Source organism: Pelecanus crispus, chromosome 1, assembly GCF_030463565.1.
Source record: "Pelecanus crispus isolate bPelCri1 chromosome 1, bPelCri1.pri, whole genome shotgun sequence".
Taxonomy (NCBI): Eukaryota; Metazoa; Chordata; class Aves; order Pelecaniformes; family Pelecanidae; genus Pelecanus; species Pelecanus crispus.
In genome coordinates this window covers 206352206-206379699 of record NC_134643.1, presented here as the reverse complement: position 1 = coordinate 206379699, position 27494 = coordinate 206352206, and the positions used below count along the sequence as shown (strand labels likewise).

Here is a 27494-nt window from a genome sequence, read left to right as displayed (position 1 = left end):
CAGCAGGTAGGGCGGAGCGCTAGGACCTCGGAGAATCCTTCCAGCAGCAATCAGGACTACCTTAAACCCAGCCCAATGCCTCTTCCTGCGCCACTCTGCGTGCTGGATGGAGATCCACAGTCAAGAGCTGCAGCTCAGTGCTGGAGTACAACATTTCACAGGGAGCCCTGCAGAAGCAACACCTGTTTCGAGCCAGCCAAGAAAGACACAAGCACTTGTATGTTGCTGCTTTGCTTGTGGATCGTCAAAAATCCTAAACCAGTGGACATCTGCTGAGCCTCCTGAGAATTCTGGATAATAGATTTGGACGTCAAAAGTTTTTTTTTTTTTCCTTTTTCTTTTTTCCTTTTTTTTTTTTTTTTTGGATTTATCTCAGCCAACAACGTGAGATTTCCCCCCTCCCCCTTTGCAGGATTCATGCTGATGTATGCAGTCTGTTATAGAGTAAAAACAGCGCATGCCTTTCTGGAGTCAGAATCCATAAATCCTGACGTAGCCTGTGCATCTTAAAAAAAAAAAAAATCCCTATAACGCCTAGGTATTTAAGTTGCTATGGTCATTCTTATCTTAAACCAAATGGAGAAACTACGGATTTTTTTCTTTATTACAGTTGGATGGGCTGAAGACCGTATTGCTTGCTAAGAGCTGGGGATATATGCATTTATATAGATATACACATCTATATGTTTATAAATATGTCAGTGTGTGAGTATAAAGTGGTGGTTTCTTAGACTAACTGGTTTGACCTTGAACCTGTACCAGTCAAAACAGAATATTACTTTTATTTATGCATTTAATGGATTGAAGAAAGAACATTTTCTCTGTAACTGCGCTAGGGAGGGGAGAGGAGTGGAATATACCTAATCTTATATCTCCTGGGTTTGGCACCATCATTATTGTTTATTCTTATTCTCTAAAAGCAGAATCTTCTGATGGCTCCCTTAGGTGAAGTTGGGAACTATTTCGGTGTGCAGGATGCAGTACCCTTTGGGAATGTGCCCGTTTTGCCGGTGGATAGTCCGGTTTTGTTAAGTGACCACCTGGGTCAGTCTGAGGCAGGTGGGCTACCCAGGGGGCCTGCGGTCACGGACTTGGACCATTTAAAGGGGATCCTCAGGCGGAGGCAGCTATACTGCAGGACTGGATTTCATTTAGAAATCTTCCCCAATGGTACTATCCAGGGAACCAGGCAAGACCACAGCAGATTTGGTAGGTATTATCCTTAACCCTTTAGCGGTCATGTGATGAAATAATGGGGCAGAACTGCGGGCGGGGGGACGGCGGGGGGGTGCGAGGCGGGCGGGGAGGGGGGGTTTGTGCCGGTGGCCGATCCGCCGAGGGAAAAACACGAGGGTGCCCGGGGTTGCAGATGCACACGAGCGGCACCACCGCAGCGGAGCAGGAGCCCTCGCCGAAGTGGCCGGGCGTTCGGTAGCGATGTTTGTGTAGCCCCAAGTTCTGCTTCAGAGCAGATACGTCCTGGGAGGTGGCGGCGGTGGCGGTGGAATTTTCGCTCAGGACGTTTCTGCCGGATGATTTGATTCCGCGAGTTTAAAGGGTTTTTAATCATTAACCACTACAATTTAAAATTCACCGAGTTTCCTGAAGGGAGTGGCTCTCGCCCTGTACGCAAATTAACCAGGGCTTTTCTTTCGTTTTCTCTGCCGATTACCTGCCCTGGTAACTGCCTTGAATTGCAAACCCAGCCTATTTCGCTGCTCGGCGAGGACTTGGCGGCAGCGATGGGCAGCGGGGCTCGCCGCACGCCCGAGCCCGGCCCCGCAGCCCTGCGGCGCCCCGGGGAGCGCAGGTGGGGGCCGCGCTCACCCCGACCCCGCCGGGAAGCCTGCGCCAAAACCTGCCTCTCCCGAGCTATGTGGCGCGTCGAGCGGGCAGGGAATTTGGAAGAGCGTTCCCTGGATTTCCTTTCCAGGGGAGGCTGGTTGTGACTCAGCAGCGAGGGCTGGAGGGCTCAGGGCTTCGGCCGCTCGCAGGAGCCTGGGCATGCACACACGCACACGACTCGAGTGGGCCTGGAGCTCCTTTGCTGCCAGGGAGACTGTTAAAGGCCCGGCAGGCTGAATGTACGAAACTAACTCAAACAGCCTGGATGAGCTGATTCTTTGTTTTTTTTAAGGAGGGGGGTGAGGAAAATACGCCAGGTTAGCTCGCCGCGCTCCCAGCTGTTGGAAGGAGTTAACTTGTGAGTGAACCAACCTGACAGCACTTAAATTCGGTCGTAAAAACAAAGTCCTGTGGTGATCTTTTTTTTTTTTTTTTTCCTCTCTCTTCGTATTTTAATGCCAGATGTTGAACGATATCTAAACTGTATTTTATTGCTTTGTGAAGCTGTTTAGATAATGCCGGTGCTGTAGGAGATGATCTCCAAAGGGCGCGGGGGGGGGGAGGGAAAGGCAGAGGGCCGCGGCTGGCATGGGCGCAGGTTTGTCCTCCATCCCCCGCCAGCCGCTGCTCCCTGACACTCTCCCGCTGCTTCCAGGCTCTGCCTCCCTCCCACGCCGCCCGCCCGCCCGGGGTCCCCGGGGGTGGTGGTGGGGGGGGGGGGGGGGGGTGTAGGTGGGAGCGTCGCGGCTCTCCCGGGAGCGCAACATCCCCGCTTGCTGGCGAGAAAAAGTGCGGAAAGTGTTTTAGGCAGCCGCGCGGCCAGGGGCATGGGGGAACAGTGCGTGCTGGGCATTTCCCTTGGCACAGGCAGGCGCCGCGCACAGCTGCCGAGCTGCAGCCGCAGGTTTCCCCTGCCCGCTGCGGGGGCGGGCGCGGTGCGGGGCCGGCGGGGCGGTGCGGGGCCGGGGGGGGTGGGGGGGAGCGGTGCGGGGGCGGTGCGGGGCCTGCAGCAGGTGTAGGGCGGCCGCGCCGCTGGGCGCACCGGCAGCCGGGGCTGCGGGGGGCCGGCACCCCGCGGGGCCCCGCCGCCCCCGGAGGAGGGCCGCCAGCTGTTCCCTTCGCAAGGCGGCGGTGACCGCATTATTCACGGCGTCTATTTTTAAAAATGGCTTTCCAGCCGCAGTTGTAGGAAGCTGACGATTCCGAGGGGCAGCAGCTCTTCCAGCCCTTGCAGCGCCTTGGCTTTAAATAGATTTATTTTTTCCTTCGCGGGTCGATCGCCCTGTCCTCCCCGGGATGCACCCCTGTGATAACTCTTCTCCCGTGGAGTGCGCCGGCGATGCCCCTGCTCGGCCTGGGGTCGGGCAGACCGGGCACGGCAAAGCCGTGGGATGCGTCGGGGCTCCCGGCTTATTTGGGGGCGGGGAAGGGATCTCGGTGCTTTTGTATCGGTGCCGTGACATTGCTGTTGTGTTTGTCGGGAGGTCACCGAACAGCAGATGCTATTTGGGGTTTGGTGATTGTCAAGGCTTTTGATTATCCTGGGAAGGTCTGCATCCTAACTCGGGAGCTGCCCCGGGGAGAGCGGGCTAACTTGGTCTCCTCTGAGCGTGTGAGGGAAACCTGCGTGTGTGGTTGTGGGGGGACGAGTCAGAAGGAAGTTTTCCTCCAGGAATAAGGAGGACAAAGAGAAAACCCCGGGGGCTGCGCGTAAACTCCTCTCTGGGCTCTGCCCTGTGGGAATCCCCCTCCCCGCACACACACACACACGCACACACCTCTGGAGAGACATCAGATAAGAGTAATTCTTTTGTGATGCTATGTTGGATGTGTGCCTATTGCATACAATAAACCGAGCCATATTGTGTGTCTATACTCGCCCGGTTCTGGGAGCCCTGGCATTTCGCAATTCCTGCAGCAAGATGTCCATCTCCCAAAGAAAAGCTCCCCGGGAGAGCCCGGCTCGGTCCCCCCCGTAATGCGATCTCAGGTGATCAAAGCCTTATCTCTCCTAGGTGACAAAAGAATTTTTTTTTTTTTTTTTTTTTTTGATGCAGTCTCCTTTAGTCTAGGGCATTTGCTAGACAGTGGAGTCATTGTAAATTCAGGAACTCTGTAACAGCGGAGAGGCGTGCCTCTGTGCGTCAGCACAAGTACTGCATGCACAGCATTAAAAAAATAGGAGCATGCAGGAAAAGGAAAAAAAAAAAAGCTTGTCAGCAGGTGACCTCCGCTCCCCGGGACCTGCTGCTACAAGGAACCGCTGCGTTCATCATCTGCGGGAGCCGCGCAGCCGCCCGCCCTCCCGCCTCTCCAACTCGCCCTGCCTGCTCCGGCTCCCGGGCTGGCGGGGGGGCGGCTTGGGCGCCGGGGAGGGCGCGGGGGGCGGCTCCGGCCGGGGGGGGCCTGCGGCCGCCCGCCGCTTCTGCTGCCGGATGCGGGGCGCCGGGGCTGCCCCCCCCCCCGCTGTCTCCGGGGAGAGCCGGCAGACCGGGGCGGGGGGGTGCGTGTGCGATGCATGCAGAGGGCTCTGGCCCCCGGGGGTGGAAATTGAGGGCCAGGTTTTAGGGGCAGGGAAGGGCCCCGAGCAGCCCCCGCAGCGTCCCTCGCTATTGAGCGTTGTAGAGGGGAGGGGATGCGGGATGGCTGGGGGGGGGGGGGGCGGGAGCAAGGGCGCTGTAAGAGCCTGAAACTGAAGCCGGGCCCTGCTGCCTCCGGGGGGGGCTGTGGCTGGCTGCGCTCCCGTCTCTTAATTGGCATCATGTGGGGGAGCGGGCGGAGCGGTGGCAGCTGCGACAGGCGGGACGCATCCCGGCGGAGCGCTCGGCTCAGCCGGGCGCCGCAGCCCCGGCCGGCGGCGGGGGGACGCCGGGGAAGCCCCTGCCCTCGCCCCATCACCGGGCCGACCTCCCGGCAGCTCCTTAGCGACGAAGGGCTCTGCTTGCCTCGCCCCTCTGCTCTTCCCTGGGTGAATGGTGGCCCGCGAAGGACGCGGCAGCACAGCTCCAGCGACCTGCGCTCTGCCTGCGGGTCCTCCGCCGCTTGCCTCCTCTCTGCTTCCCTGGGAAGTCGTACAAAGAAGTGGCTGGCAGAGATGCTTGTTTACCGTATTCGTAGGTGGTGTGTTAGGGTGCTAAGTGGAAGCTAAATTGCTTCAATCCAGCAATACAAAGAGAGCCTATATATAGCCAAAGACAAAAATGTGCAAAGGGCGGAACACCAAGACCTGTAGTTGCAAAGATGTTCATTGCTTAAAGCCGAGGCAAAGGCTTCTGTAAGCCTGTTCTTCACTAGGGCTAAACTAGATGAAAGTTAAAATTCCACGTTGTGTGAACGACCCACCTCCTCTCTCCTGTGAGCCTGGCAGGAGAGCAGGACTGGCCTTCACGGTCAGGCTGGTGTCCTGCTGCCACCCAGCATGGTCAAAGTTGGATCGTGTGGAAGAAGGTGCCTGAAGGGCTGATGTGGACGTGTAAGGAATAACTTTCCCCAAAACTTTCTTCCTAACCTCTTTGTGGAGGAGTGGGTCTTTGCCTTGAAGTGGTTTCATCAAAGAAAATGTTCAATGTCTGACAAGAAGACACTCAGCATCCCATGTACTGACACAGTTACTTAGAATCATAGAATTGTCTAGGTTGGAAAAGACCTTTAAGATCATCCAGTCCGACCATTAACCTAACACTACCAAGTCCACCACTAAACCAATTAAGGGTAGAGTAATAATTACTTCCTCTCTCCTTTTTTTCCATCCCCCATTTTTAGCTATAAATAGGGCTCTAGCTTTTAAAGTTTGGAGCTGTCCTGAATTTTGTTTGGTCCAGCCTCATTCTGAAGAGGAATATCTATTTTAATATCTGGTTCAGGTCCTAAGTACTATCTGTATATTATAGAAACTATACAGTGAAAATATTCACCAGAGTGTTGGGCCAAATCATGCGATCCTTAAACTGGCAAGACTTGTGTAAGACTGCATGCTTGGCCCCAGATAATCTCTTGAAGGACCTAACAGCATGGCACATAAAACTTGCAGTGAATAGGCTTTTGAATATTTCAAATGAACAAGTCTCTATTCTGATCTCAAATATGTGGATGCGCTTTGCCAAGTACCTTAAATTCATCTTCTGCGCTTACAATAGGATGTGACAGTGCTTTTTTGTTCTTTTGACACGCTAAGCAGCATGCACCCAAATATTTGAAACAAGGACAGCAATTAAAGTCTACATTTATACTGATGAGAAAGATGCCAGACTTACTAACTTAGCTGTAGTATGGTATATTACACGTTTAATATAAGATTTAACCTCAGTTAAAATTGCTTGGTAATATGTATCAGGTAATACAATAGTTTGGTAAGAGCTTTTCAGAAGAAGCCTTAGTAAGAAATCTGGATGTATTTCATGCCCAGATATAACAGGAATGTTTAAATTGTTTCAATGGATCAATTGTATCTGAGATACTACATATATCAGATAAACAGCATGCTACCACTTTTTATTACCTCAAAAAAAAAATCCATAATAACTAAATATTTCCTCCTGGTATTTTTTATTTGTGCATATGCAGAGAATAATTTAAGATGCCCAGGCCTTAAAACAGGCTTATCAAAACAATGAGACTATGGTGTTTGTAGTACTGAATAATATATAAGGTAATGATCAATAGTCCCTTACAGGGAATACATTTCATCTTTACATTAGCTTGGCTATAAATTTTCCCTATTGGCTTCAACTTGTGCTGTATTAGATTTATGTGATTCATGCCTGTTATTGATCAGTGCTCAACTATTTTGTGGGAGATGCCAAATTAATTGTTCAAAAAATCCATGAAAGTGCTTTTTTATTGGCCACATGAGGCTCAACACGTACTATACTGTTATTTTATTATTTCATGTAAATATAGTTTCCAATAAGCTTTAAAAATAGTTATATGGTGTGCTTAGACATGAAAATTCACAAAATATATTGAAAATGCTACCCTGTGCTTTATTTTGTGGTTCAGAAAGTAGCATAACACAGCAGTATGCTTCTGAATGTTGCTGGATAACTCCAGTGAGATCATTACCGTCTTACACGAATGCTCCCAAGTAGGAAGCAATTTCCATTTTTTTCCACAAGACTTCTAGGCTTAGGCAGGTTTGGCTGGTAGCATCCTCACTGAAGGAGGTAAGCAATTTGCAGGGAAGGCTGCCAAAAAAACCCCAAACCCTCAGAACCAGATGAGCTGATAGTTGATACAGACACTTGCTGCACTGTGCGTGTTGATGCTGAACCTAGGAGCTTTGCAGAAGCAGTGCTTCTCTACAAAATGTGCAGAAACTCTTCTCTGGTGCAGAAACATCTGTGTGAATTTGCTGTTACATTCACAGGAAGACTCAATCATTTATACACTGTTACTTAGGTTTAGAATTTTTTTTTTTTTCCTTCCAAATTTGAGGTGAGTCAAAAATAACACACCAGAGAGATGGTTAATATCTAGACAGAAATGTGTGAGACTCTGGACTATGCTAAGGATTTTCATTTCTCAAGCCTCTGGAAGATGATACTGTGAGTAAATCTTTCCACATATTCCTGATTCATTGATGCCTGGAAGCAGATCTTTTGGCTCCATGTGTAACATTGTTTTCATCTCACAATCCGCATTCAAATGTATTTTTTCAGAATTTATTTTGCTAGACAAATTTCATAGGTTCTTTAATACTGCTAATTTTGGCAATCTAAAAACTTGGGTGTTTTCTCTTTGAATGTATTATTTGTTGTGCAAATCAGAATATGACTGAGCTTTAGATTTGTGTTTAGAAATGATGAGAAAGATTGAGAGTAATCTTTTAATTTGGTATGTCAATGCTGTCTGCAATGCATCATTCTAGCAGAGACTCAAAGGACTTCACTGTTCAAGTATCGTCCTTTAAGACAGATTCATTTGTTCCTCATCTTCCTCCAAACAACTCTGAAAATGGGAAGACACCTTTGAAAATAGCTGCTTGTTGCTCAGGGATCAGTTGCATCTAAAAAAAAAAAATCTTTCAGTGGAAACAACATGTACATTGTTTGTTTTTTCCTGCATTTTATAGGTATACTGGAATTTATCAGTATAGCAGTGGGCTTGGTCAGCATCCGAGGAGTCGACAGTGGACTCTACCTTGGAATGAATGAGAAAGGGGAACTGTACGGCTCGGTAAGTTCCCGCTTGTCCTGGGCAGTCGTGATCCTTACGTTCCATGGGAAAAATACTCGATAGCTCCTACAAGCCCCTGTTGTGCTAGGTGCTGTACAAGCGCTGTTTCTGCTTTAAGTATCTTGCAGTCTAATTAGAAACAAGGCCCTGTGGGTGGTATAATGAATACGGGAGAGGGAAAAGGTGACAAAATGAGGAATGAGTAATAATGCGGATGGATGACAATTTAGATACAAGCAATGGAGACTGATGGCCCGAGCTGGTCACTGAAGACTAAAGGATGTACTTTAAGATCTGTAAATCTGTCCTTTTAGTAGAGACCTAAAATGAGACAAAGTCACTGCCTTTTGTGTGCAGGCTTTCTAGGAATTGACAAAAGAAAGCAGAGGGGGAGGTAAAGGATGGCATATGTGGATGAGAAAATGAGAAATAGAAGTGGATAAAAGTTATTAAAAGTATAAGAATGAGAGTATGAAGCTTGGTGGTCTTGTCCTGAAACTTCAGCTGGTGTTCCCTGCGGGATGGCAGCAGGAACAAGTAATGGGTGTGAGGGATGAGTAAAACTTGGTCTTTCAGATGTGGGTTAGACTGGCAAACCTGCATATGTGTGTGCACGTGTGTTTGTGTGTGTGCGATGTGACCCTTACCTGGGGACACTTGAGACATCTGAGGTACACTGGGGTCCATGCCCTGGGTAGATGGTGGGCAGGGGGAGTCTGAAATTGAGCAGGTAGCTCCCCAAATAGTAGAAGGCAACCTCTTCTAGCAGTAAAATATCAACCTCCAAAGTTGACAAGGACTAGAGAAGCAGTTGTATTTGAGGAAGAGGATGGCAGGTTTGAAGGGTAAGCAAATGTCTAAAGTGAAGGGAAGCTGTGTATTCACTGGGGTTCATTAGAAGCACAGAGGAGAAGGTGACAATGGTCGACTGATGATTGCAAAGACAGATGCTCAACAAGGAGTTAAAGTGGTAGCGAGTGGCTTTGGGTGTAGCTGAAGATAACCTGTGTCAGAGGGCAGCGATGGTAACTGGGAAAAGGGTGGGGAAGGAGCTGAGTGGGACAGTAGTGAGAGCGGGAGGAAACATGAGAAGATGGTGATGAGTGGGCAGGTGAAAACAGAAGGAGCAAGAGGGCAGTCCAGCTTCCATATATGTGCTCCATGGAGGAGTCTGAGGAAGCAGGACCAGGAAGGTCCAGCAGAAGTGTTTTTATGGGGGTGTCCAGGTTCACTGATCCCTTTCCAGTAACATTTTGTGTGAGAGAGGGAAGGTAGAGAGGGGGAGGGGACTGTCTTCTGAGCAAAGAGCAGGCTAGAGGAGGAAACCAGAAGGTACAGATCATGACAGTGTATGTGGGAGGCAGAAGAAGAGGTGGTAGAATGAGGGGCAAGGCTGGAATGCAGAATGTGTGGACATGGGAGAGGGGGGGATGGTGAGAACCAGTGAGTGGGAAAGGCCAAAGAAAAGGGACTTAGCAAAAATGGCAGTATGGAGGAGGAAAAGGTTGGAAGGATGGGGAGAAAGAGAGAAAGGGAATGGATAAAATGACAGATGCAAACAAGTTGCCTGTGAGGAGTGAGTAAGTTGTCGTAAGTCACAAGCCTTGTGCAGCTGATGAATGGCATAAAGAACTGGTGAAGTCATGAGTACTTTTATGGTTCAGTTAGGCAGCAAAAAGGCAGAACAACAGTGGTAATATGAATCAGTAATGTTGATAATCATCAGTAAGAGTAATCGTTTAAACAGATAAACATAGTGAATCAGTTAATCTACACTTCAGATATTCAGAAAAAGAAAATCTGGTTAGTGGTAGAGTTTAAACGCATAGACTTGGGAAAGCAAATGTTACATCGCTTTTCTGTGCAATTTATATTTTGGGTTTGCAATATGTTTGACTGTTGGAGTGAATTACTCAAAACATTCTTTGCTGAAGAAATATGCACAAGAAATTCTTCGTAAGTTACTAAGCTCACTGTGTTAATAAAACAGGTGTTTCATGAACAGCAGTTGTAAAGGAGTCTGTTTTCCTAGGGGTTTGTGTCTCACAGTCCAAGACATGGGTCTCCATGACCTTCTGTCCCTGCAGTAACACAAATTCCCCAGCCTTTTGTGTTTCTTGCACGGAGAAAGAGACTGTTAGCTGTCCATGCTCACCGGATTGTCAGTTTGCAGGGATTACATAGCTCACCACTCCCAAGTGGGACATGCAAATAATTTCTCTTCTTTACCCTGCCTCTGATTAGTCACAAAACTGATAGGAACTTAATTTTCTTGAAGACCTTTGCCTCCTGATTGAAACTGGTTGAAAAGCTAACGAAGGACAGACAGGCAGGCAGATGGATGTACAATATAATTGGATAACCTCTTTTCCCTAAGAAATGACACTAAAAATATGAAGCCATTCATAATGGAGAACTGGCAATCTATAGGGCCAGCATGCAAAGTTCAGGTTAAAATCTGATGGATGATATGGCTTATTGTCAGCCTCCAGAGATGGGACATGCTAAAGAGTGATGGTAATTGAATTACATTACTTCCAATGAAATATAACCTCTAATGGCTACTCAGTGTGATGATGCTTTAAAGCCTTGTCAACACTAGCAATCCTAGTGCCTATATTTCAGCAACTGTCAGCTCTCATAGAAACACTGAGATAAGCAGGCCTCAGAGCAGATTTTCATGTAGAATTGGCTAGACATTTTTAAGTGACAGTGTTTTGCTTTTGGTTTTGGTCAAAAAAAATGCAGTTAATTGAAAACGAAGTTCTCTGATGGGAATAAATGCTGCAATTTGAACCAGAAGCAAGACACAATCCAGCAGAGAATAATCTTTCTGGCGAGAGAGAAGATCAGTTTAACTGAAATTTGTTTCAAGACTGGTATGTGATAGACTGAGGTTCAAGTTTTTCACCTGAATTAAGTGGAGTGGTCACTTGAGTTGAAGTGTTCCATAGCTCCAGCAAGTTGTCCTTGTGCTGCCTGTGCTGGGAGGTGGGTCTCTCTGTCTTGGTTTCTTCACTAAGGGCTGTGAATAGCACCAGCTTTGTCATGGAGCTTGTACACTTATGAGGCTGTGAATGTGTTTTCTAAGGTGGGAAAACTGTTTCCCATGCACAACTCAATAGCAACCTAAGAAATACCTGTTCCTGCTCTACATCAGCATTGGGGATCTAAGGAGGTGTGTTTCTGCAGGCATTCAATACTGCAGCACTTGACAGTGCCAGAATAGATGCCCTGTGTCTATGACACTATCACATTTATATTCAAATTACTGCATGAAAAAGATATTAGGTGTAAATCAAATCCGTGACCTAAAAGACTTCTATCCTTCTATATTTGTGTTTGAAACATTTGGCACAGGAAGATTTTTCCCAGCATATTTGTGGTGCCACTGGAGATAGGACATATGGCGAAGCAGAGCAGCCAGGATGGGTGATCGCTGCCAAGTTTCATGAAAGGCAACAGTAAAGGCAGTTTCAGCGTATCTTGATCCAGACAAGTTCCTCTTGGCCTTTTCAAAGTGCTGCTTTCCTCCTAGATTAGCTGCCTGACAAACTCTTCCCAACTTGCCACCATTACAGGGGCAGTTTCTACTGCATCTTCTGGTTAAAAGCGCACAGTGACTCTTGTGCTGCTCTCAGGCAGCAATGTTTAACATAGGGTGGCTGTTCTCCAGTTCCTCCTCATCCCACGGATTTAGCCAGGGAAAGCTGAAGGCATGTGTATGTGGTATTGCAGAGAAGCCGGTGGTAGCTATGCAGCAATGACTTAGAGGCTGGTTAGTGACAGCAGCTTTCCCTCCCATCTCGCTCTGTTCCAGCTCTCCCTTTACCTTGCCTTCCCCTTGCAGCCTGCAGCTATGACTCATCACGTTTCACAACAGCTCCTGTGCTTGTCACTGGAGAGGAGGAAAAATCCAGACTACAGATAGGACCGGAAGGGTGTTAAGACGAGACACGAAGACCTTTTTCCTTCCCAAGTGCCAAATGGCTCTTGCCAACATCTCCGGCAAGAGTGTTAACAAATGTGTCTTAGCTGTGCTCCTCGGTGCCATACCATGGAGTGAGGGAGGTCTTTCTGATTAGTCCCACGGCCTTCACGGGCTATCTCCACCCTCACGCTGCCCTGCACCGCTGTCCTGGGGAATATCAAGAGTTGGCACCCACGTGGCAGGCAGTGATGAGCACCCACACCATGGGGTGCCCATTACTTGCACTGCGGGCTGCTGCAGGCTGTCCTCTAAGGCAATCTTGTGCTACCTTGAGTGCAGCAGGACCATGGGACACCCTCACCTCAGCTGCCCTCGCTGTCCTGGGTTCTCCTGCAGTAGAGACCTGTGCTATGTCCCACTGCTCGCATCCCTGCCCCACCGATCTCCCATGGACAAGGACCTGCCCCACTTCTCTTCTCAGACTAGATATAAGGAAGAAATTTTTTACAATGAGGGTGGTGAAACACTGGAACAGGTTGTCCAGAGAGGTGGTAGATGCCCCATGCCTGGAAATATTCAAGGTCAGGTTGGATGGGGCTCTGAGCAACCTGATCTGGTTGAAGATGTCCCTGCTCATTGCAGGGTGGGTTGGACTAGGTGACCTTTAAAGGTCCCTTCCAACCCAAACCATTCTATGATTCTGTGAAATGCTGGTGTCTCCATTGCTCCTTGTGTCCTTGGCAGGTGGCAAAAGGCAGCTCAGGTTGGATGCTCAGGAGGAAAATTGGAAGTTGGAAGATCTGGAGCAGCTACAAGGGGAGCTGTTCAGGGGAGGAGGAGGAAGGCAGGAGTGGAGATGGTGGAGTTGTTGGGGAAGGGGGAGAGGGCTAGGAGTGCTTGGAAGGCGAGGGGAGGGGAGGATAGAGAGAGAGGCTTCATGTGCCCACAGAGCAGCTGGGACAGAGCCGAAGAGCCCAGATCTGGAGCCAGGGAGGGAGGCTCCTCACCTCCGGGCTTCAGACTTACAGGTGTGTGCAGCAAAGTGAGATTTAGGACTGCTTATAACAGGGTAATAAGTTGCTGTCCTTCAAAAAATTAACTGAAAACTTGTTTGTTCCAATGTTTTTGGGACACTAAACCTGCCTTTTGCTCCTAAAACTACTGGGGAGAGGGTGGAGGAGGAGAGAGAAGGAGTACTGTCCTTGAAGAAACATGTTTTCCCAGTAAGTGTGTGGGGAGGTGATGATATGCCTCTTTATTGTCCCAGCAGGGCTGCACCTGCAGTGTTTTGTGCTTTTGTTTGGGTCCCCACAGTCCTGGAAGGACTATGCAGCTACAAAGTCGGGTAAACAGAATTTTTTTTTTGACGAAAAAGGGACAGTTTTTCATAGTTTACTGAAAATTGCTTGGTGTAGGTAAGGATTTGTTTTGCTGCATTCTAAAAATATCTTTTGTGTTCCCATGCAAATAAGGGAAGGGAATTGTTCAGCCCTTCAAATGGTAGGTCAAGGTGCACAGAAACAACGTGAAGAAAAAAACAGGTTGAAGGTGCATGTTGGGAACAGCATTTGGGGCAAGTAGATAGTCACTACAGATATCTAAGAACAGGATAGATAAATAAATTACCCTGCAGTATATTTCACACTTTCCTGTTAGTGTTAAACCCCTCCAATCTAAAGTGATTCCATATGCTTCAGGTTGGTTGATTTTTTTTTTTTTTTAAATAATCTGGATTGTCTGTCCATCAGTGTACATGCAAGTGCCTGTGGCTGAGGTGAGCCTGGAAACTCACAGGATGGTTGCAGCACGCAACGATTTTTGGATGGAGAATTAAATGCAGTTTCCCTGAGTGAAGGCGCAGACTTCTAGGCTGGGAGTGGTCAAATCCTAGGAGGGACAATGGCTAAGGCAGCAGGTTTAACACCCTTCTGCTTGTGTGTAGAATAATAAAGTGCCTTTTGGTAAATGGTACAAATGGTGGAGAGGCAGAGGGCAGTTCCTGGGCGGCTGAGTTGTGAGGAGTAGTTGGGCTTTCCGCATGAGCAGCATAGCTCAGGAAAACCTGGCACTCCCATGATCAAAAACCTGATGGTGTCTTTTAGCAGTAACAGCGACTCATCTCTTCCTGAGTAAATCTGCTTTAAGCAGAACAGTTGGAAGAAGCAGGCCTGTAGCTAATTTGAAGGGCAAACTCTGAGATCTGGAGGACCAGTTCAAAAAGGTGCTTATGGCTCTAAATGTGAAGGAAATTTGAAACTGTCAGAGATGCAGAAATCCTGTGGAAATGGTATCCCAGCAAGGGTGAAACTGCCGGGAAGGATTTGGAGACTAATAGGTTATGGGCGCTTGGCGGAGGGTCTGCGAGGAATGGGAGAAGGGCAGGTTGCAGAAAAGCACGTGTCTTAGAGGTGTAGAAGCACAGGGATAAAGAGGGAATTGCTGCAATAAAGCTGACTGGGACCCTGAAACATATACTAAAATATAAGGCAAAAACTTTTTAAACTATATAAATGAAAAGAGAACAGGAGTCTTTACAAACATGGTGTATTCAGGCAGGAGTATAAATGCAATATAGTCGGAATGTGGCTGCTAACTGGGCTAGCCAGTATTTCTGATAGACTCCTTGGGGTGGTAACACAGGGCTGGGGGATTCCCTGTCATATGGTGAACGAAGGGAGCAGAGGCAGCTGACACCACTGCTAAAAGCAGTGGCTATTTTCCCTCCAACCATCCATCCTCTCACTTTTGCTGCCACAAGCATTTTGGTTGCTGCCTGGTGAATTGAAGCAGGGAACTGGAAAACAATCTGGCCAACCTTCAGCCATAGTGGTTCCCCTCCAGGTCACTGCAAGATGTGGTGCACAGGTGGGAGCAAGCCCAGGAGAGGAAGGCATTGCTTCTTTCTGAGGCAATGCAGATGTTTGCCAGCCTCGAGTGTTTGTGGACCTTTGGCCGCCTGGTTTGTGTTTGGCCAGGGGCATGACCTAGGAAGCTGCAGGGCTGTCAATCTGACCTGGGTTGTGCTTGGGGCGTTGGAACACACTTTTGAATGAAAGAGTAGAGGAGGGCCTGAAAGTCCATGCAAGATGACTGTACTGAAGTTGGATGAATAGTTTTAGGCAAGCCTAGCATTTTGTTTTTGGTAGGAATTTTTTTTTCTAGAAATGGGAATTACGGTTGCACTTATCTGCAGGGCTGTGTTAGGTATGACCCAGTGGAAGAGATCATTTGCTGCAGTGGGTAAAATGGGTGTTAGGAGACTTGTATGATGGATGGTGAAAGAACTGAAGAGAAGAGAGCAGTGGGGAGTGTTGAAAAGTATCAGACTGGAGTGAAGCTGTTAGTGGTGTTTTTATGGATTGGTCCTTGGGCTGGTTTTATTCCTCATTTTTATGAGGGACATTAAACATCTTGTCATAAAAAAAATAGTAGCGTGTTATTGAAATTTGCAGATGTTGCAAAGTTGGGTAGTATTTTCACCACAGAAGGCTGCCTCGCAGAAGGGACTTGGTGACCTGAAGTGCCCAAAATATTTACACGTGGGCCTTACAGAGAGCTCTGTTGGTGCCACTGCATATGGCACTGGTAGGATCCATTCTAAATGCAAGTGCAGTTATGGTTACATGTATTAAAGAAGATGAATTGAAGCTGGAACAGGTGCAGAAAGGGCTTAATGGGATGATCAGAGGGATGAAAAAACTATCAAATGATAGAGTCTAAAGATCTTGGCTTATTTAGCCTGCAGAATGAAAACTGACGGGGTATGCTCTTGGCCTCTAAATACACTGAGGTTTAATGCCAAGGAGCGAAAAGAAGTCCTTGAATTAGAGGACAAGAACAAATTGGTTTGAATGGGTCACAGGAAAGCTTAGGCTGGATAATGAAGAACTTTCAGGTCATGAGGAAGTGAGATTCTTGAGCTGGCCTGAGGAATTTTTGCAGGGAGGTGGGAGATGAAGCATAAACTGCTTTCTCTCTGCACTGTATGGTAGGAAACAGCTTTGTAATTGTGGACATTTTTTTTGTGGAAGGCATAGGTCTGAGAAAAGCCCTGAAATTTTAGTTACTTGGGAAGATTTGTCTACAACCTCATCTACTTCACCTTTGTAGATAACCTCTCTCTGAATTTGGATGGGCAGCCTTGCGGAAAGCTGGGTAGTGTTAAATGGTGTTCCTCACAGGTACCAGAAACTGAAACCCAGTCAGCAACATGATAGCAAGGTATGAAGGACCCTGTAGAAAAGAAAGGTCTTTTGAGATGTGGATACTGGTATAGGAAGAATTGGTAGGTGAATCCAAACACTTAACACTGGGTAATCTGGGAGAAAGCTGTGTGTGAACCTGGAACTACTGTGGCTCTTACTAAACTAAGACTTCAGTCTGTTTTTTAAATCAGAATTTCACAGACTATAACACCTGTCACCAAAGATGGATACCTGCTAGTAGTGTCCTGTGGGATAGATACTACACTTTTTCCTTAGGTCTTTGATTTTCCTCAGAAGACTTCATTCCAGATGCTTACTAGGTCTGAGGATTTTTTATGAGAGAAAACCCTCAGTGATCTGCTTACCTTGGTCTGCAGTTCTGTGCTGAACTTGGATTCTCACTGTATGCCTGGGACAGGAAAGTGTTAAGACTGTCTCCTACATAAATGAGAGAGAGAGAGAAGTATATATATGTGTATATAAAGCTGAGCTTTGGTGAAGTCAGACCCTACTCGAACCTTAATTTAATGATTTGCTTTCCCCTAATTAAAGTTGTCTGGAATTTTGTATTCCTTCAAAAATGGGAGGTTAGAGGTGCTGCTTGAGGAGGCAGCCAAGGTGATTTAACACGTTACAGAAACCCCCTACCAGAAAGGGCAGGCCTAGTTCCCTGCCTCCACTGCGTGCTTCTGCTTCCTTCCTTGCTCCGATACCAGCACTCATCTGACCTGTCAGGAGGCTAATTTAGGGATCTGAAGCCACAGAAGAAAGCTGGCCCTTTTTTGTTTTGGGTTTTTTTTTTGGTTTTTTTTTTTTTTAGGGATGCTTCTCTGCCGGTTTAGCTCCCTGAACTGGCTTGTTGCCTGTTTGGGTAAGGACTAGCGCTCAGTGGAGGAACTGGCTGCAGTGCGGGATGGGAGAGGGATTGAGTATGGTGCTGTTGGCAATGGGTAGATGCTAGAGTGGCAGACTGCATCGCAAACTTGAATCCTCCCCAGCGAGCGCTGGGCATGTTCAGTTTGAATGTCTTCAGATTCACTTCTTTGCAGTTGTGTAGCTCCCCAGTTGCTGCAGCCCTGAATGTTTCTGGAGCCAGCTGTGTTAACGATATGGAGGTGTGAAAAGGTTCAGCATCTTCAGCTGATCTGAGAATACTATGTTGAAGTGACAGGCTAAAAGAGCATCATCAGCAGTGGCATACTGAGATATGCTTGGGGATTATTCGCTGCATCAGATAAAGATCTGATGTGCTCTGTTTCTGACTCAGGAGCCAGTGGGATGTGAACGTGGCACTCTTTCCCACTTTACCATTCATCATTTTCAAAGACAGAGTAGAAAGAGTCTGCCCTGCGGGGACTTCATTAGGGATTTTGTCTAGGTTGAGATTTGCTTTGCAGTTTGAATGTGCTCAGGCTGATTTGGTGATGTGCGTTATGCAGTTCATTTGTGTTACATTCAAAAAATCTTCAGAAATAAAGCTTGTTACAGTGCAAATCCATTTTTTTCCCCTTTTATAAAGCCCTTTGGTTTCTTTTTCATTCCTTTTATAAAGGCAGACCTCTGCCGTTGCTTTTCATTTGAAGATCAGATTTTATATCCATGTTCTATGACTGCTGCTGAGGGAAAACTTGGCTTCTGGTGTGGATGCTGCATGCTTTTGAGGTCTGGCCCAGGCTGTGCATCTTTAATCTGCTAAACTTTACTCTTCAAATTTAACACAATTACGGAGGCACTGTAACTGTGACTCAGGAGAAATTTTGACTTGATTCTATTATGGTTGAAATGCCACTGACTTTAATGGAAGCAGAATTGGACCTGCTGCTGTAAAACCACTGATTAATTTTATGATTTTGTCAGCAGACCCCAATCAAGGTAAGAGCTCTACTGTATTCATAATTTTAAAAACCTAAATCTAGACAGGGTTCCTGCCTGTAAGAGTCTGCAATCTAAGTCTTACTTTTAACATGTAAATGTTTATTGCCTTTGAATAGCAAGGGAATTTTGGCCTGCTGATGCCTTTGTTAGGACAGCATCTAGTGTATAATCTGGACTCAGAACAGGAAACTTATTGGGGAAGACTTCAGGAAAATCCTTTCAGTCATTTTAGAAAATACAAATGTTGTAAAGCTTAAACAAAATCATCAGGTTTTTTTTCCTTTATACTTTAAAAATCTGAATTCTTTGGAAGGTCCATGTGCTGCTGGTACCTGGTAGACCAAGTGCCTGGTCTTTGAGCTCTTCAGTCACCAATTCTGTTGCAGTTGTTATTACATATCCTTTGGTTTTTTTTTTTTTTGGACAGATTGACAACTTCTTTCATCAAAGCTGAAATAACTGCATGGCTAAAGTTTGACCCATTGAAAGACAGGCTCCACAGCCTGTCTTGTGTGTGTGAGGAGTAGGGGGCTCATGGAGGAGCAGAGCCACCCGACTTCCTCCAGCGTTTCCCAAAGGCTGGGTCAGCTGTATCACTGAGAACCTGAGGGAGGGCATAGCAGCACCAAAGATATGTGGATTTTCTGAGAAATCTTAGGGAAATCTTTTTTGTCCTACTCAGAGGGTGAAATACTAAAAATGGTGTATCTAGATCCGTTACTTTATGGCGGGATTGCCTCTAAGAAAGGAATGGGTGAAGTGTCCAAAGAGTCATCTCTGGAGAGACCGCTTATGAGGAATGTTTGCCAACGGAGGAGCACTGCTGGGGGCAAACGTGACATGTTTTCTTCAGCAGCAGCTCTTTGAAATGCTGGCCTTGGTTGGTACTCACTCAGTGTAGAGACTCATGCAAATTAAGTACTTTTTGTCACCCACTTTACAATTTCTTTCAGCGTGTAAGTTTAGCTGCTTGTCCTAGTTTCGGCTGGGATAGAATTAATTTTCTTCCTAGTAGCTGGTATAGTGTTGTGTTTTGGATTTAGCATGAGAATAATGTTCATAACATACTGATGTTTTAGGTGTTGCTGAGCAGTGCTTACACTAAGTCAAGGACTTTTCAGCTTCTCATACTGCCCTGCTAGCGAGGAGGCTGGAGGTGCACAAGAAGCTGGGAGGGGGCACAGCCAGGACAGCTGACTCAAACTAGCCAAAGGGATATTCCATACCATATGATGTCATGCTGAACAAAAAAACTGGGAGGAATTGTCCGGGGGGGTGCAGCCTCTGCTCAGGAGCTGGCTGGGTATCAATCAGCAGGTGGTGAGCAATTGCATTGTGCATCACTTGTTTTTGTATATTCTTTTATCATTATTATTATTTTCCCTTCCTTTTCTGTCTTATTAAATTGTCTTTATTATTATTTAATAATATTATTTATGCTTTAATGTTATGCTCTGAGTTGTATTTAAGGAAAGCATTTTTAGTTAAAAATCTCTACTCAGTTAAAAGCTTAACTAGTATTTCAGGCTAAAGAGCATGTGTGTAGCTGTAGGATAACAGCCCTGGTTTGACATACCCATTGTCTTTTGATAGAAGAGAATTTGTGGAGTGGGGAGCTGGGGTAGGTCAAGTTACGGCTTTCAGTAAATCTGAGCATGCCTGAAATGGTTCTTTTAGTGTTTTAAAATATCTGTTGCCTTTTTATCATCGCAAGCCTGATCCAAGTTCCATTTAAGCTGATAGGAACTTTTCTCCCGTTTTCTTTAAAAATTGGCTCCGGCCCCTGTATCAGATTGCATACCACCTTGCTTTCTGATTGTTGGAAGGGTTCAGCCAAGCATTATGAATTAGATGCTTAGATAACATTGATGACTGCAGTTTTTGATTGTGCCAGGGAAACCAAAAATAAAATAGAGGTCAGAAGCGTAACTAGTAAATGGCACAGTGTGGGCCCAGTCCTGCTGGCGCAGAAGGGAGGGGAGCACACCTGCTTGTTTGTTTGTTTTTTAGAGTTGACTTCATTCTGGTCCTGCTCCGTTGTGGCGTGGAGAAGGAAGCTCTTCAGCTTCCAGAGAAATGGCAATGTGACAGCTTACGTGGCCTGAAGCCTGCCCCTGGAGCTTTGTCATGACTTCCAACAGCAGCATGGGCAGACCCTGGGCATTTAGGTGAAAATGAGTTTTCATCTAATGCACTTGGCTGGGCAGATCTAAATCAAACCTTTATGGACATAAGCATGGCTGCTGGTAGGCAGCCTGTGCTGGCAGATGCGAGCTCAGGCACAGTGGGGTTGCTCTTCCTATAATGATTTCGTGGCCAGGGAGGGCATGCTTAAAGCTTGACAGATGCTGCAAACTTGAAACCTCAAAGGAGTGGATATCAGTAAAACCAAGAGCCGTGGATTTGGCAGTGGCAAAAATGGATGGAGGCCTAATTGGCATCTCATCCTCCTGCAGCTCATGTCAGAAGAGCTCTGTAAACAGCCCTGGGACAGTGTAGTGCTGGATCCCAGTCTGGTCCCTCCAGAGGAGGTCCATGATGGTTTGGAGGGCGTGGGAGCGGAAAAAGAGGGGCAATGGGGCAAAAGAGAGAAGCAATGAAATCCCTGCTGCACTAACAGTCTCCGGGGATTTTATTGTTGATGCTGAAGTCTGCTTGCTTTGTTCAGGAAGCTCTGCTTTTCTGTTGCCTTCATCGGGACATGGAAGCAGCACGATGTCTGTATCGGTGTAGCTACTGCGACTTTGACGATAATGCTCCCAGAGGGACCAGGTTCTGCCGGGTCTTGAGAACTTTACAAGCTTTTTGTGTGAACGATGCTAATTTTTAAGCACTCTCATAACTGCTCCGTGGCAGCAGTACAGAACAGTCACACCTTTTTTTTTTTTTTGTTAAGTGGGGATTTATGTATACTAAAAACTATACAAATTAATAGAAGTTTAGGAGGAGAAACTAAGATGAATACTCCATCTCTGTGAAAGTACAAGGTGACCTCAGGTAGGGAGAGTGCAATTGCATAACTGTGGTTTTGCCAGGACACCCTGCCTAATTTCCCTCATCTTATAAAAAGTGCCATGGAATATGAAACGCATGTGAGTGGCAGCGTGGGTGCCTGGCTGTTTGCTTCGTCTCTCTTCTGGCCCTGCAGGGTTTCCTGCTGTCTTTCTGAAGTGCTCGTGGAGAAGCACTGACACAAACACAAAGAAAAAAAGTCAGGCAGTCCTTTTTGCAGACTTTTTTTCCATGTTCTGTCAAATCATTAAACAAAAAGCATTCTGAAAAAACACTGCTTGGAGAAACTGTTCAAAGAAAATTCTGTGACGTTCACCAAGTCAGACACTCAGTGTGGAGGGTTGCCTCGCGCTGCTGTCTCACTTGGAAAGGAAAGTGGCGCTGCTCGGACACTGGTATTTGGCTTCTCGTTGTGGCTGGAGGTTGTCCGCTCAGCTGGAGACTAACAGGCTTAGCATGGGAGATCAGACACCACCACGGCAAATGCTAAACTACACCTTTATTTCTGACAACTCTGGATGAATGTTAATTATTAGCTGAATGTTTATGTTCCAGAAGCTGTTTGCATTACAGCATGGGAAGGGCCAACTGCATGTAAAATGTGTGTGTTTGTAGGCAGAACAGCAAAGAAAACCACTTTGGAAGAGAATAGTATTTTTTTCATTGTTGTTTCTCTTCACTACGTGTGCAGTTTTTATTAACGTCATATAGCCATAATGAGGGATTTGCATGAATTTATTTAGGTGACTATATATTTAAACATGATTTCATTAAGACAGGGTGGATTAACAGGGTGATAACGTGCAGCAGGTATGTGGGAAGTGCTGACTGCATCAGATATACTTCTTGTTAATAGTTGTTTGGACTTCTGGATTAGGTGTTTTCTTGTGAAGTGTCTCTATTGAATCAATGTAGCAGTTTGCAAAAGGGAAAGCTATCCATGGCATAGAACAGAATAGTTTGCTAGACATGAAATGTATTTGTTGTGATTTTAGGAATGATGGTCTGAAGAGGTTTCCTTTTGTCAGGTTACAAAATAAATTGGAGTTTTAGCTCTGTAAGGTTATTTAAAAGAAAAAAGAATATTGATTTGTTTTATACAGGACCCTGTCTGTGCTTTCAACTACTAAGCAGCATAAATGTCTTACCATTCTTTAGTCATGAAACCATTCTCTGGGCAGCGTACATGCAGTTTGTACATGTATTTCCACTTATTTCCAGTTAGCTGCTTCACAGGGATATCTATTTTTAAGCAAGCTGGCAAATCTTTCATTGTGATGGCTGTAGCTACCTACTTCATTAATTTACAACCTCACTTTTAATCGATCTACTTGGAAATAGGATAACATAATTATTTTTCTCCTTGGTTAGATGGTGGAGAATGTAGGAAGGGAAAAGGATTCTGGGCTTGCTAGCACTGACCAGGCATTAGCAGACTTCTGAATTAAATCTGTCTTGAGTTTCCACCCTTGTGATATGTGCATATTTGCACAATTCAATTGTTTAGAATCACAGAACGGTTTGGGTTGGAAGAGACCTTTAAAGGTCACCTAGTCCAACCCCCCTGCAATGAACAGGGACGTCTTCAACCAGATCAGGTTGCTCAGAGCCCCGTCCAACCTGACCTTGAATGCTTCTAGGGATGGGGCCTCCACTACCTCTCTGGGCAACGTGTTCCAGTGCTTCACCACCCTCATTGTAAAAAATTTCTTCCTTATATCTAGTCTAAATCTACCCTCTTTTAGTTTAAAACCATTATCCCTTGTCCTATTGCTACAGGCCCTACTAAAAAGTTTGTCCCCATCTTTCTATATAAGACCCCTTTATATATTGAAAGGCTGCAACAAGGTGTCCCTGGAGCCTTCTCTTCTCCAGGCTGAACAACCCCAACTCTCTCAGCCTGTCCTCGTAGGAGAGGTGCTCCAGCCCTCAGATCATTTTGGTGGCCCTCCTCTGGACCCGCTCCAGCAGGTCCATGTCCTTCTTGTGCTGAGGGCCCCAGAGCTGGAGGCAGTACTGCAGGGGAGGTCCCACCAGAGCAGAGTAGAAGGGCAGAATCGTGACCTGCTAGCCATGCTTCTTTTGGTGCAGCCCAGGTACAGTTGGCTTTCTGGGCTGCGAGCACACATTGCCAGCTCATGTCCAGCTTTTCATCTACCAGTACCCCCAAGTCCTTCTCCGCAGGGCTGCTCTCCGTCCCTTCACCCTCCAGCCTGTATTGATATCGGGGGTTGCCCCAACCCAGGTGCAGGACCTTGCAAGGTTGAACATTTGGAGTTAAATAACAGGTTAAAAAAAAAAAAACAGGTAAAGTGGGAAATGTAGTAAAATGAGAATCAATCACTTTGTAGTGGAATACTCTATGAACAGTCATCATAGAAAACATGTGGTATGTGGTGCAACATCTGATTTATATAATTTTGAGGTCACCTCCTTATTTGGCCCCTGAACTAAATGATTTGATCAGGCAGGCAGCCTCCCCTTTCACAGGAATGCAGGCTACTTTCCATAGCTGTTCCTGTTGGGTATGTTTGGTATTTGTGTCAGCCTTCAGCAAAGATGTCTAGTGATGTTAAGTATGGGGCAAGGAAATATTGGCACTGGCAATATGATAGAGAATTCAGTTGCTAGAATAACAGTATGGAAAAATTGCTGTATTCTAGAACTAAATCTTGCTTTTCAACTGTGCGTACAAGGACCTTCTGAAAGTCACAGCCAGAAGGGGAAATGCAAGCCACTTGTGATCAGGAAACACCATCTCCTTCCCATACTGGGAGAGTTGGCTTCAGCAAGACTTTCCCATCCTAAGCTGGTGAGGCAAGAAGGTGCTTGTTGGCAGGATGGACCAGCCTCACCCCTGTTATTACGCTCATTTTTGGCTTGAATAAAGGCATGTGTGCTCAAAACGTGAGTGTAAGCTAGTGTTAAGTAGTGTTGTGGTAGTACATAGATGACCATCCTAGTGGATATTGGTTTCTGTCTGTTGTGGTACTAGATGAGCCATTATCATAAGGATCTCCCAGGGCATGGGAAGAAGGATATGCTGGGATTTTGGTCCCCACATTATTTGCTGGGCCTGATCCAAAGTCACCAACACCGATTTACTCCAGTGGTCTGACTACAACCCAAATTTCTAGGTGTCCTAGAAGTAAACGGTTTCGTAAATTTATAAAGAAATTATTTCACTTCTCTGAAAGTGTGATTATTAGTGTCCCTACAAATCTGAACCTGTGTCCCAATTGCTCTGTCAAGTTCATGTTGAAGTATTTGCCTCCTGTCTATACATGAATTTCTGAGAATTTTGATGAAGGACAAAAGAGATGTAACTGTGTTGCAAGAGGATGAAAAGTAAAAACAGGATAAGATTGTAAAATAAAGATTGAATTTGTAAGCTTGAAATCCATTGAACTCATCCAGAGCGCAGTACAATGCAAACCCCCTTATTCAAGGTCTGCTAGTTAAGTGTACCACAGCACTGTCATGATCCATCAAACCTGCCAGATAAGGAGAGGCTATTTTAAAATTTCTCCTTCAGGGCATGGGGAAGTACTGTTCTTGCAAAGATAGAAATTTATGATGATGCTAAAAAAAATGCAGATGAAGTGAATAATTAATGAATTCAAGACAGGACTGAAATATCTTCCTAAAATGTTGCTATTTTTAGCAGGGAGTGCTTCTGCAGTGCTTGTCATGTGATCCTGTTGCCTTCTGAGAGCAGGAAAACAATTTGAATTAGTTTCTCTTTCCCCATGGACCTATAGGCCCAGCGTATAATACCCCTTAGCATCTGCCTCTGCCTTCGAGCAAAGTGATTTTAAACCTCATGCAAAATAAAACACTAATGAAAGCTCTACTTAAAGATAATCTTTATAGCAGCTGAATAAATTTGATAATAGTTTGTCATAGACCCCTTGTACAGCCTCAGCCTACAATGTGTCTAACTTTCAGCTGATGCTGAGGTCCAGTAATACTCATTACTGCTGCAGTTTCTAGCTGTCAAAGGACATAGAGGCAGCTATCAATAGGAGGTTGCAGGATCTGGCCCATAGATAAGGATTTAATATAAACAGATTTGTGCTTCTTTTCCCAATAATGAGTATGGAGTGTTGCTGTGTTTGAGCTACTTTGCACATTAAAAATGTTAGTCAGAAACACCTCTAAAAAAAATTGTTATATACAGCCGGCCTGTGCATGCACTCATGTTTCCACACACGCTGCTCAGCTGGATGCACAGGGAGGGAAGACTCCTGGTTGAACTGCAGGAGGAGGTGCGAGGGATAGGACTGCCATCTTCTTCTATGCCACAGGCTGCTCCTGCGACTGTGCAGGCTGCAGCCACACAGGTCCACACAGGAACACAGCTACTGCTGTAGTGAATATTGAGGTGCTTAACGTCCCACCCCTGGTCCTGTAGCGGATTTCTCCTTCCTGAGGGGTGAAGAGGTTCCCAATGCGCATCAGAAAGTCAGAAGCTGCTTGCTTGCTGCCTTTCTTGCCTATTGGAGTTGCCACAGGTTGAATTTAGAAGAAACCTCCAAATCCCAAACCTTTAGGCACTGAGAAGGACCCTGGCTTTGCAGCCCAGTACCCAGTCTGTAGGGGTGCAGAGGGGTGCTGACTTGCTCTCCCCATATATGCTGGAGTTGCTCTCCCCACGTGGGATGGTTCCTGGGTGACTCCTGTAAGGTGCGTAGGGCTCCTTGGACATGGCTGGGACCCTGGTCCCCAATCCCACCTGCCTGCAGAGCTCTACCCCGGGAGCAGCATGCTTGCTGTGCAAAGCAGCAGCAAAACATCTGGGCTGAAGCACATCGGTGTAGGAAAGGGTTGTGAGCCGAGTCCCGAGCAGCAGAGGTGGCCCCAAAGGCACCTGCAGCCCCAGGGCAAGCTGCAAGCTTCGCTGATGGTGGGTGTTGGGAAACTCCTGGATTAAGCCATGGATGGTGGCTTCTTTGGGGACACTGGAGCTTGGGCTGTGGCTCCTTAGTTGTGTTCAGGCACTCATTTATGGCTTAGGTGCTGTAAATGCTTTACTGCATCTGGGCCTTCGTCTCTGTTTTCCCTTCTCTGTGTGTCTATCTAAAAGGACTGTTTTAAGATTTAATGTCTGTCAAACATATGCCCAGAAGTCTGTGTTGTGTGGAGCTTTGTAATAATTAGAAGTTGATCCTCAGCTGGAAGCTGAGTTTGGTAGATGTGAGTGCTATTCAAGTGAGAAATCTTGTTAAGAAAAAAAGTATTAAACTATCATTATTGTATTTTTTTGTGCCAGCTGAAAAGACTGTTTCCAGGCTTATTTTTCCCAGCTTTCCACCAGTTCTGCCATGCTACAGCTCATCACCTTTTTTTAAGTCTTCTTGCTCAGTCACTTGTGTGAGCCCTTCCTAAAAAGAATCTGGTTATTAGTGGGCTGCTTTTTAAGCAAACCCCATCTATTTAGACCAAAAGGATGTAGAGGGGTAGACACAGATTGAATAAGTGGGTGAACTGGAAGGAGTGGGAGTCTGTGGCAGGGGGATCTGATGAATGGTTGATGTCTTCAGTGGGTCCTGTCAGTAGGACAGGACACGAGGACAACCCTAGTAAAGCAAGCCTGGAGGAGTTTTTTCACCTAACTTCGTCTCAGCACGTGGGGTTTGTGCTCCTGTTTGAAGGTCTCTTGGGTTGTGGTTCTGTGATACAAATAATAAACCAAATGAAGGGTAGTAAATTGTATCTTTCTAAATTAAAGAAATGCATCAAGTTCTCCATGCAATGAAAGGACATAGAGATTTTAAGGCCCTAAATGGTACTACAGCCCTGCAAGCCAGTTCTAGTTTTCTTTGTTTATGTCCATTTGTTCAAATGCCTGCACTCACGATTGAAGCAATTAATTATACAAGTCCAGTAATGTCTTGTGAGCTGCTTTGGAATGATCAGAAATTAAAATATCTGTTTTCAGTTTTGTTGTTGCTGTTTTGATTTGGGCAACAAGGCTTTTGGAGAATCATTTTTGCTTCACATAGGGTTATCCACCCTTGTGACTGCTTAATGAAGTACCCAGCAATACAGCTTTACTTAGCTAAAACTGGGAATGTTGAAACAATTCATTTTACGAATTAGGCAAGGAAGTACTGATTTCAAGCTGTGAAAATAGTAATTCTTTTAAAAATAGCTTATTTTTGTGGCTATCTACCTCCTTACTGCTTTTTCTTTTCTTTCCATAGGAAAAATTAACCCAGGAGTGTGTATTCAGAGAGCAGTTTGAAGAAAACTGGTATAATACATATTCATCAAATCTATATAAACACGTGGACACTGGAAGACGATACTACGTTGCGTTAAATAAAGATGGGACTCCGAGAGAAGGGACTAGGACTAAACGGCATCAAAAATTTACACATTTTTTACCTAGACCAGTGGACCCTGAGAAAGTACCGGAACTATATAAGGATATTTTAAGCCAAAGTTGA

At 46.0% G+C, this 27494-nt stretch overlaps 1 protein-coding gene across 1 annotated transcript; it reads left to right on the top strand.

Moving 5' to 3' along the window:
• The first annotated feature begins 932 nt into the window (after positions 1 to 932).
• FGF9 (fibroblast growth factor 9) lies at positions 933 to 27494 on the top strand. The gene is made up of 3 exons (XM_075705066.1): positions 933 to 1209; positions 7916 to 8019; positions 27249 to 27494. Exons 1-3 carry the CDS (start codon positions 933 to 935, stop codon positions 27492 to 27494), a joined length of 627 nt encoding a protein of 208 aa, XP_075561181.1.

Bases quoted from the DNA above. Each gene is read 5' to 3' on its own strand.
- FGF9 (XM_075705066.1), top strand. From the start codon at position 933: ATGGCTCCCTTAGGTGAAGTTGGGAACTATTTCGGTGTGCAGGATGCA. The intron at 1,210-7,915 runs GTAGGTATTATC...TGCATTTTATAG, and splicing joins GCAAGACCACAGCAGATTTG to GTATACTGGAATTTATCAGT. The intron at 8,020-27,248 runs GTAAGTTCCCGC...TTCTTTCCATAG, and splicing joins AAGGGGAACTGTACGGCTCG to GAAAAATTAACCCAGGAGTG.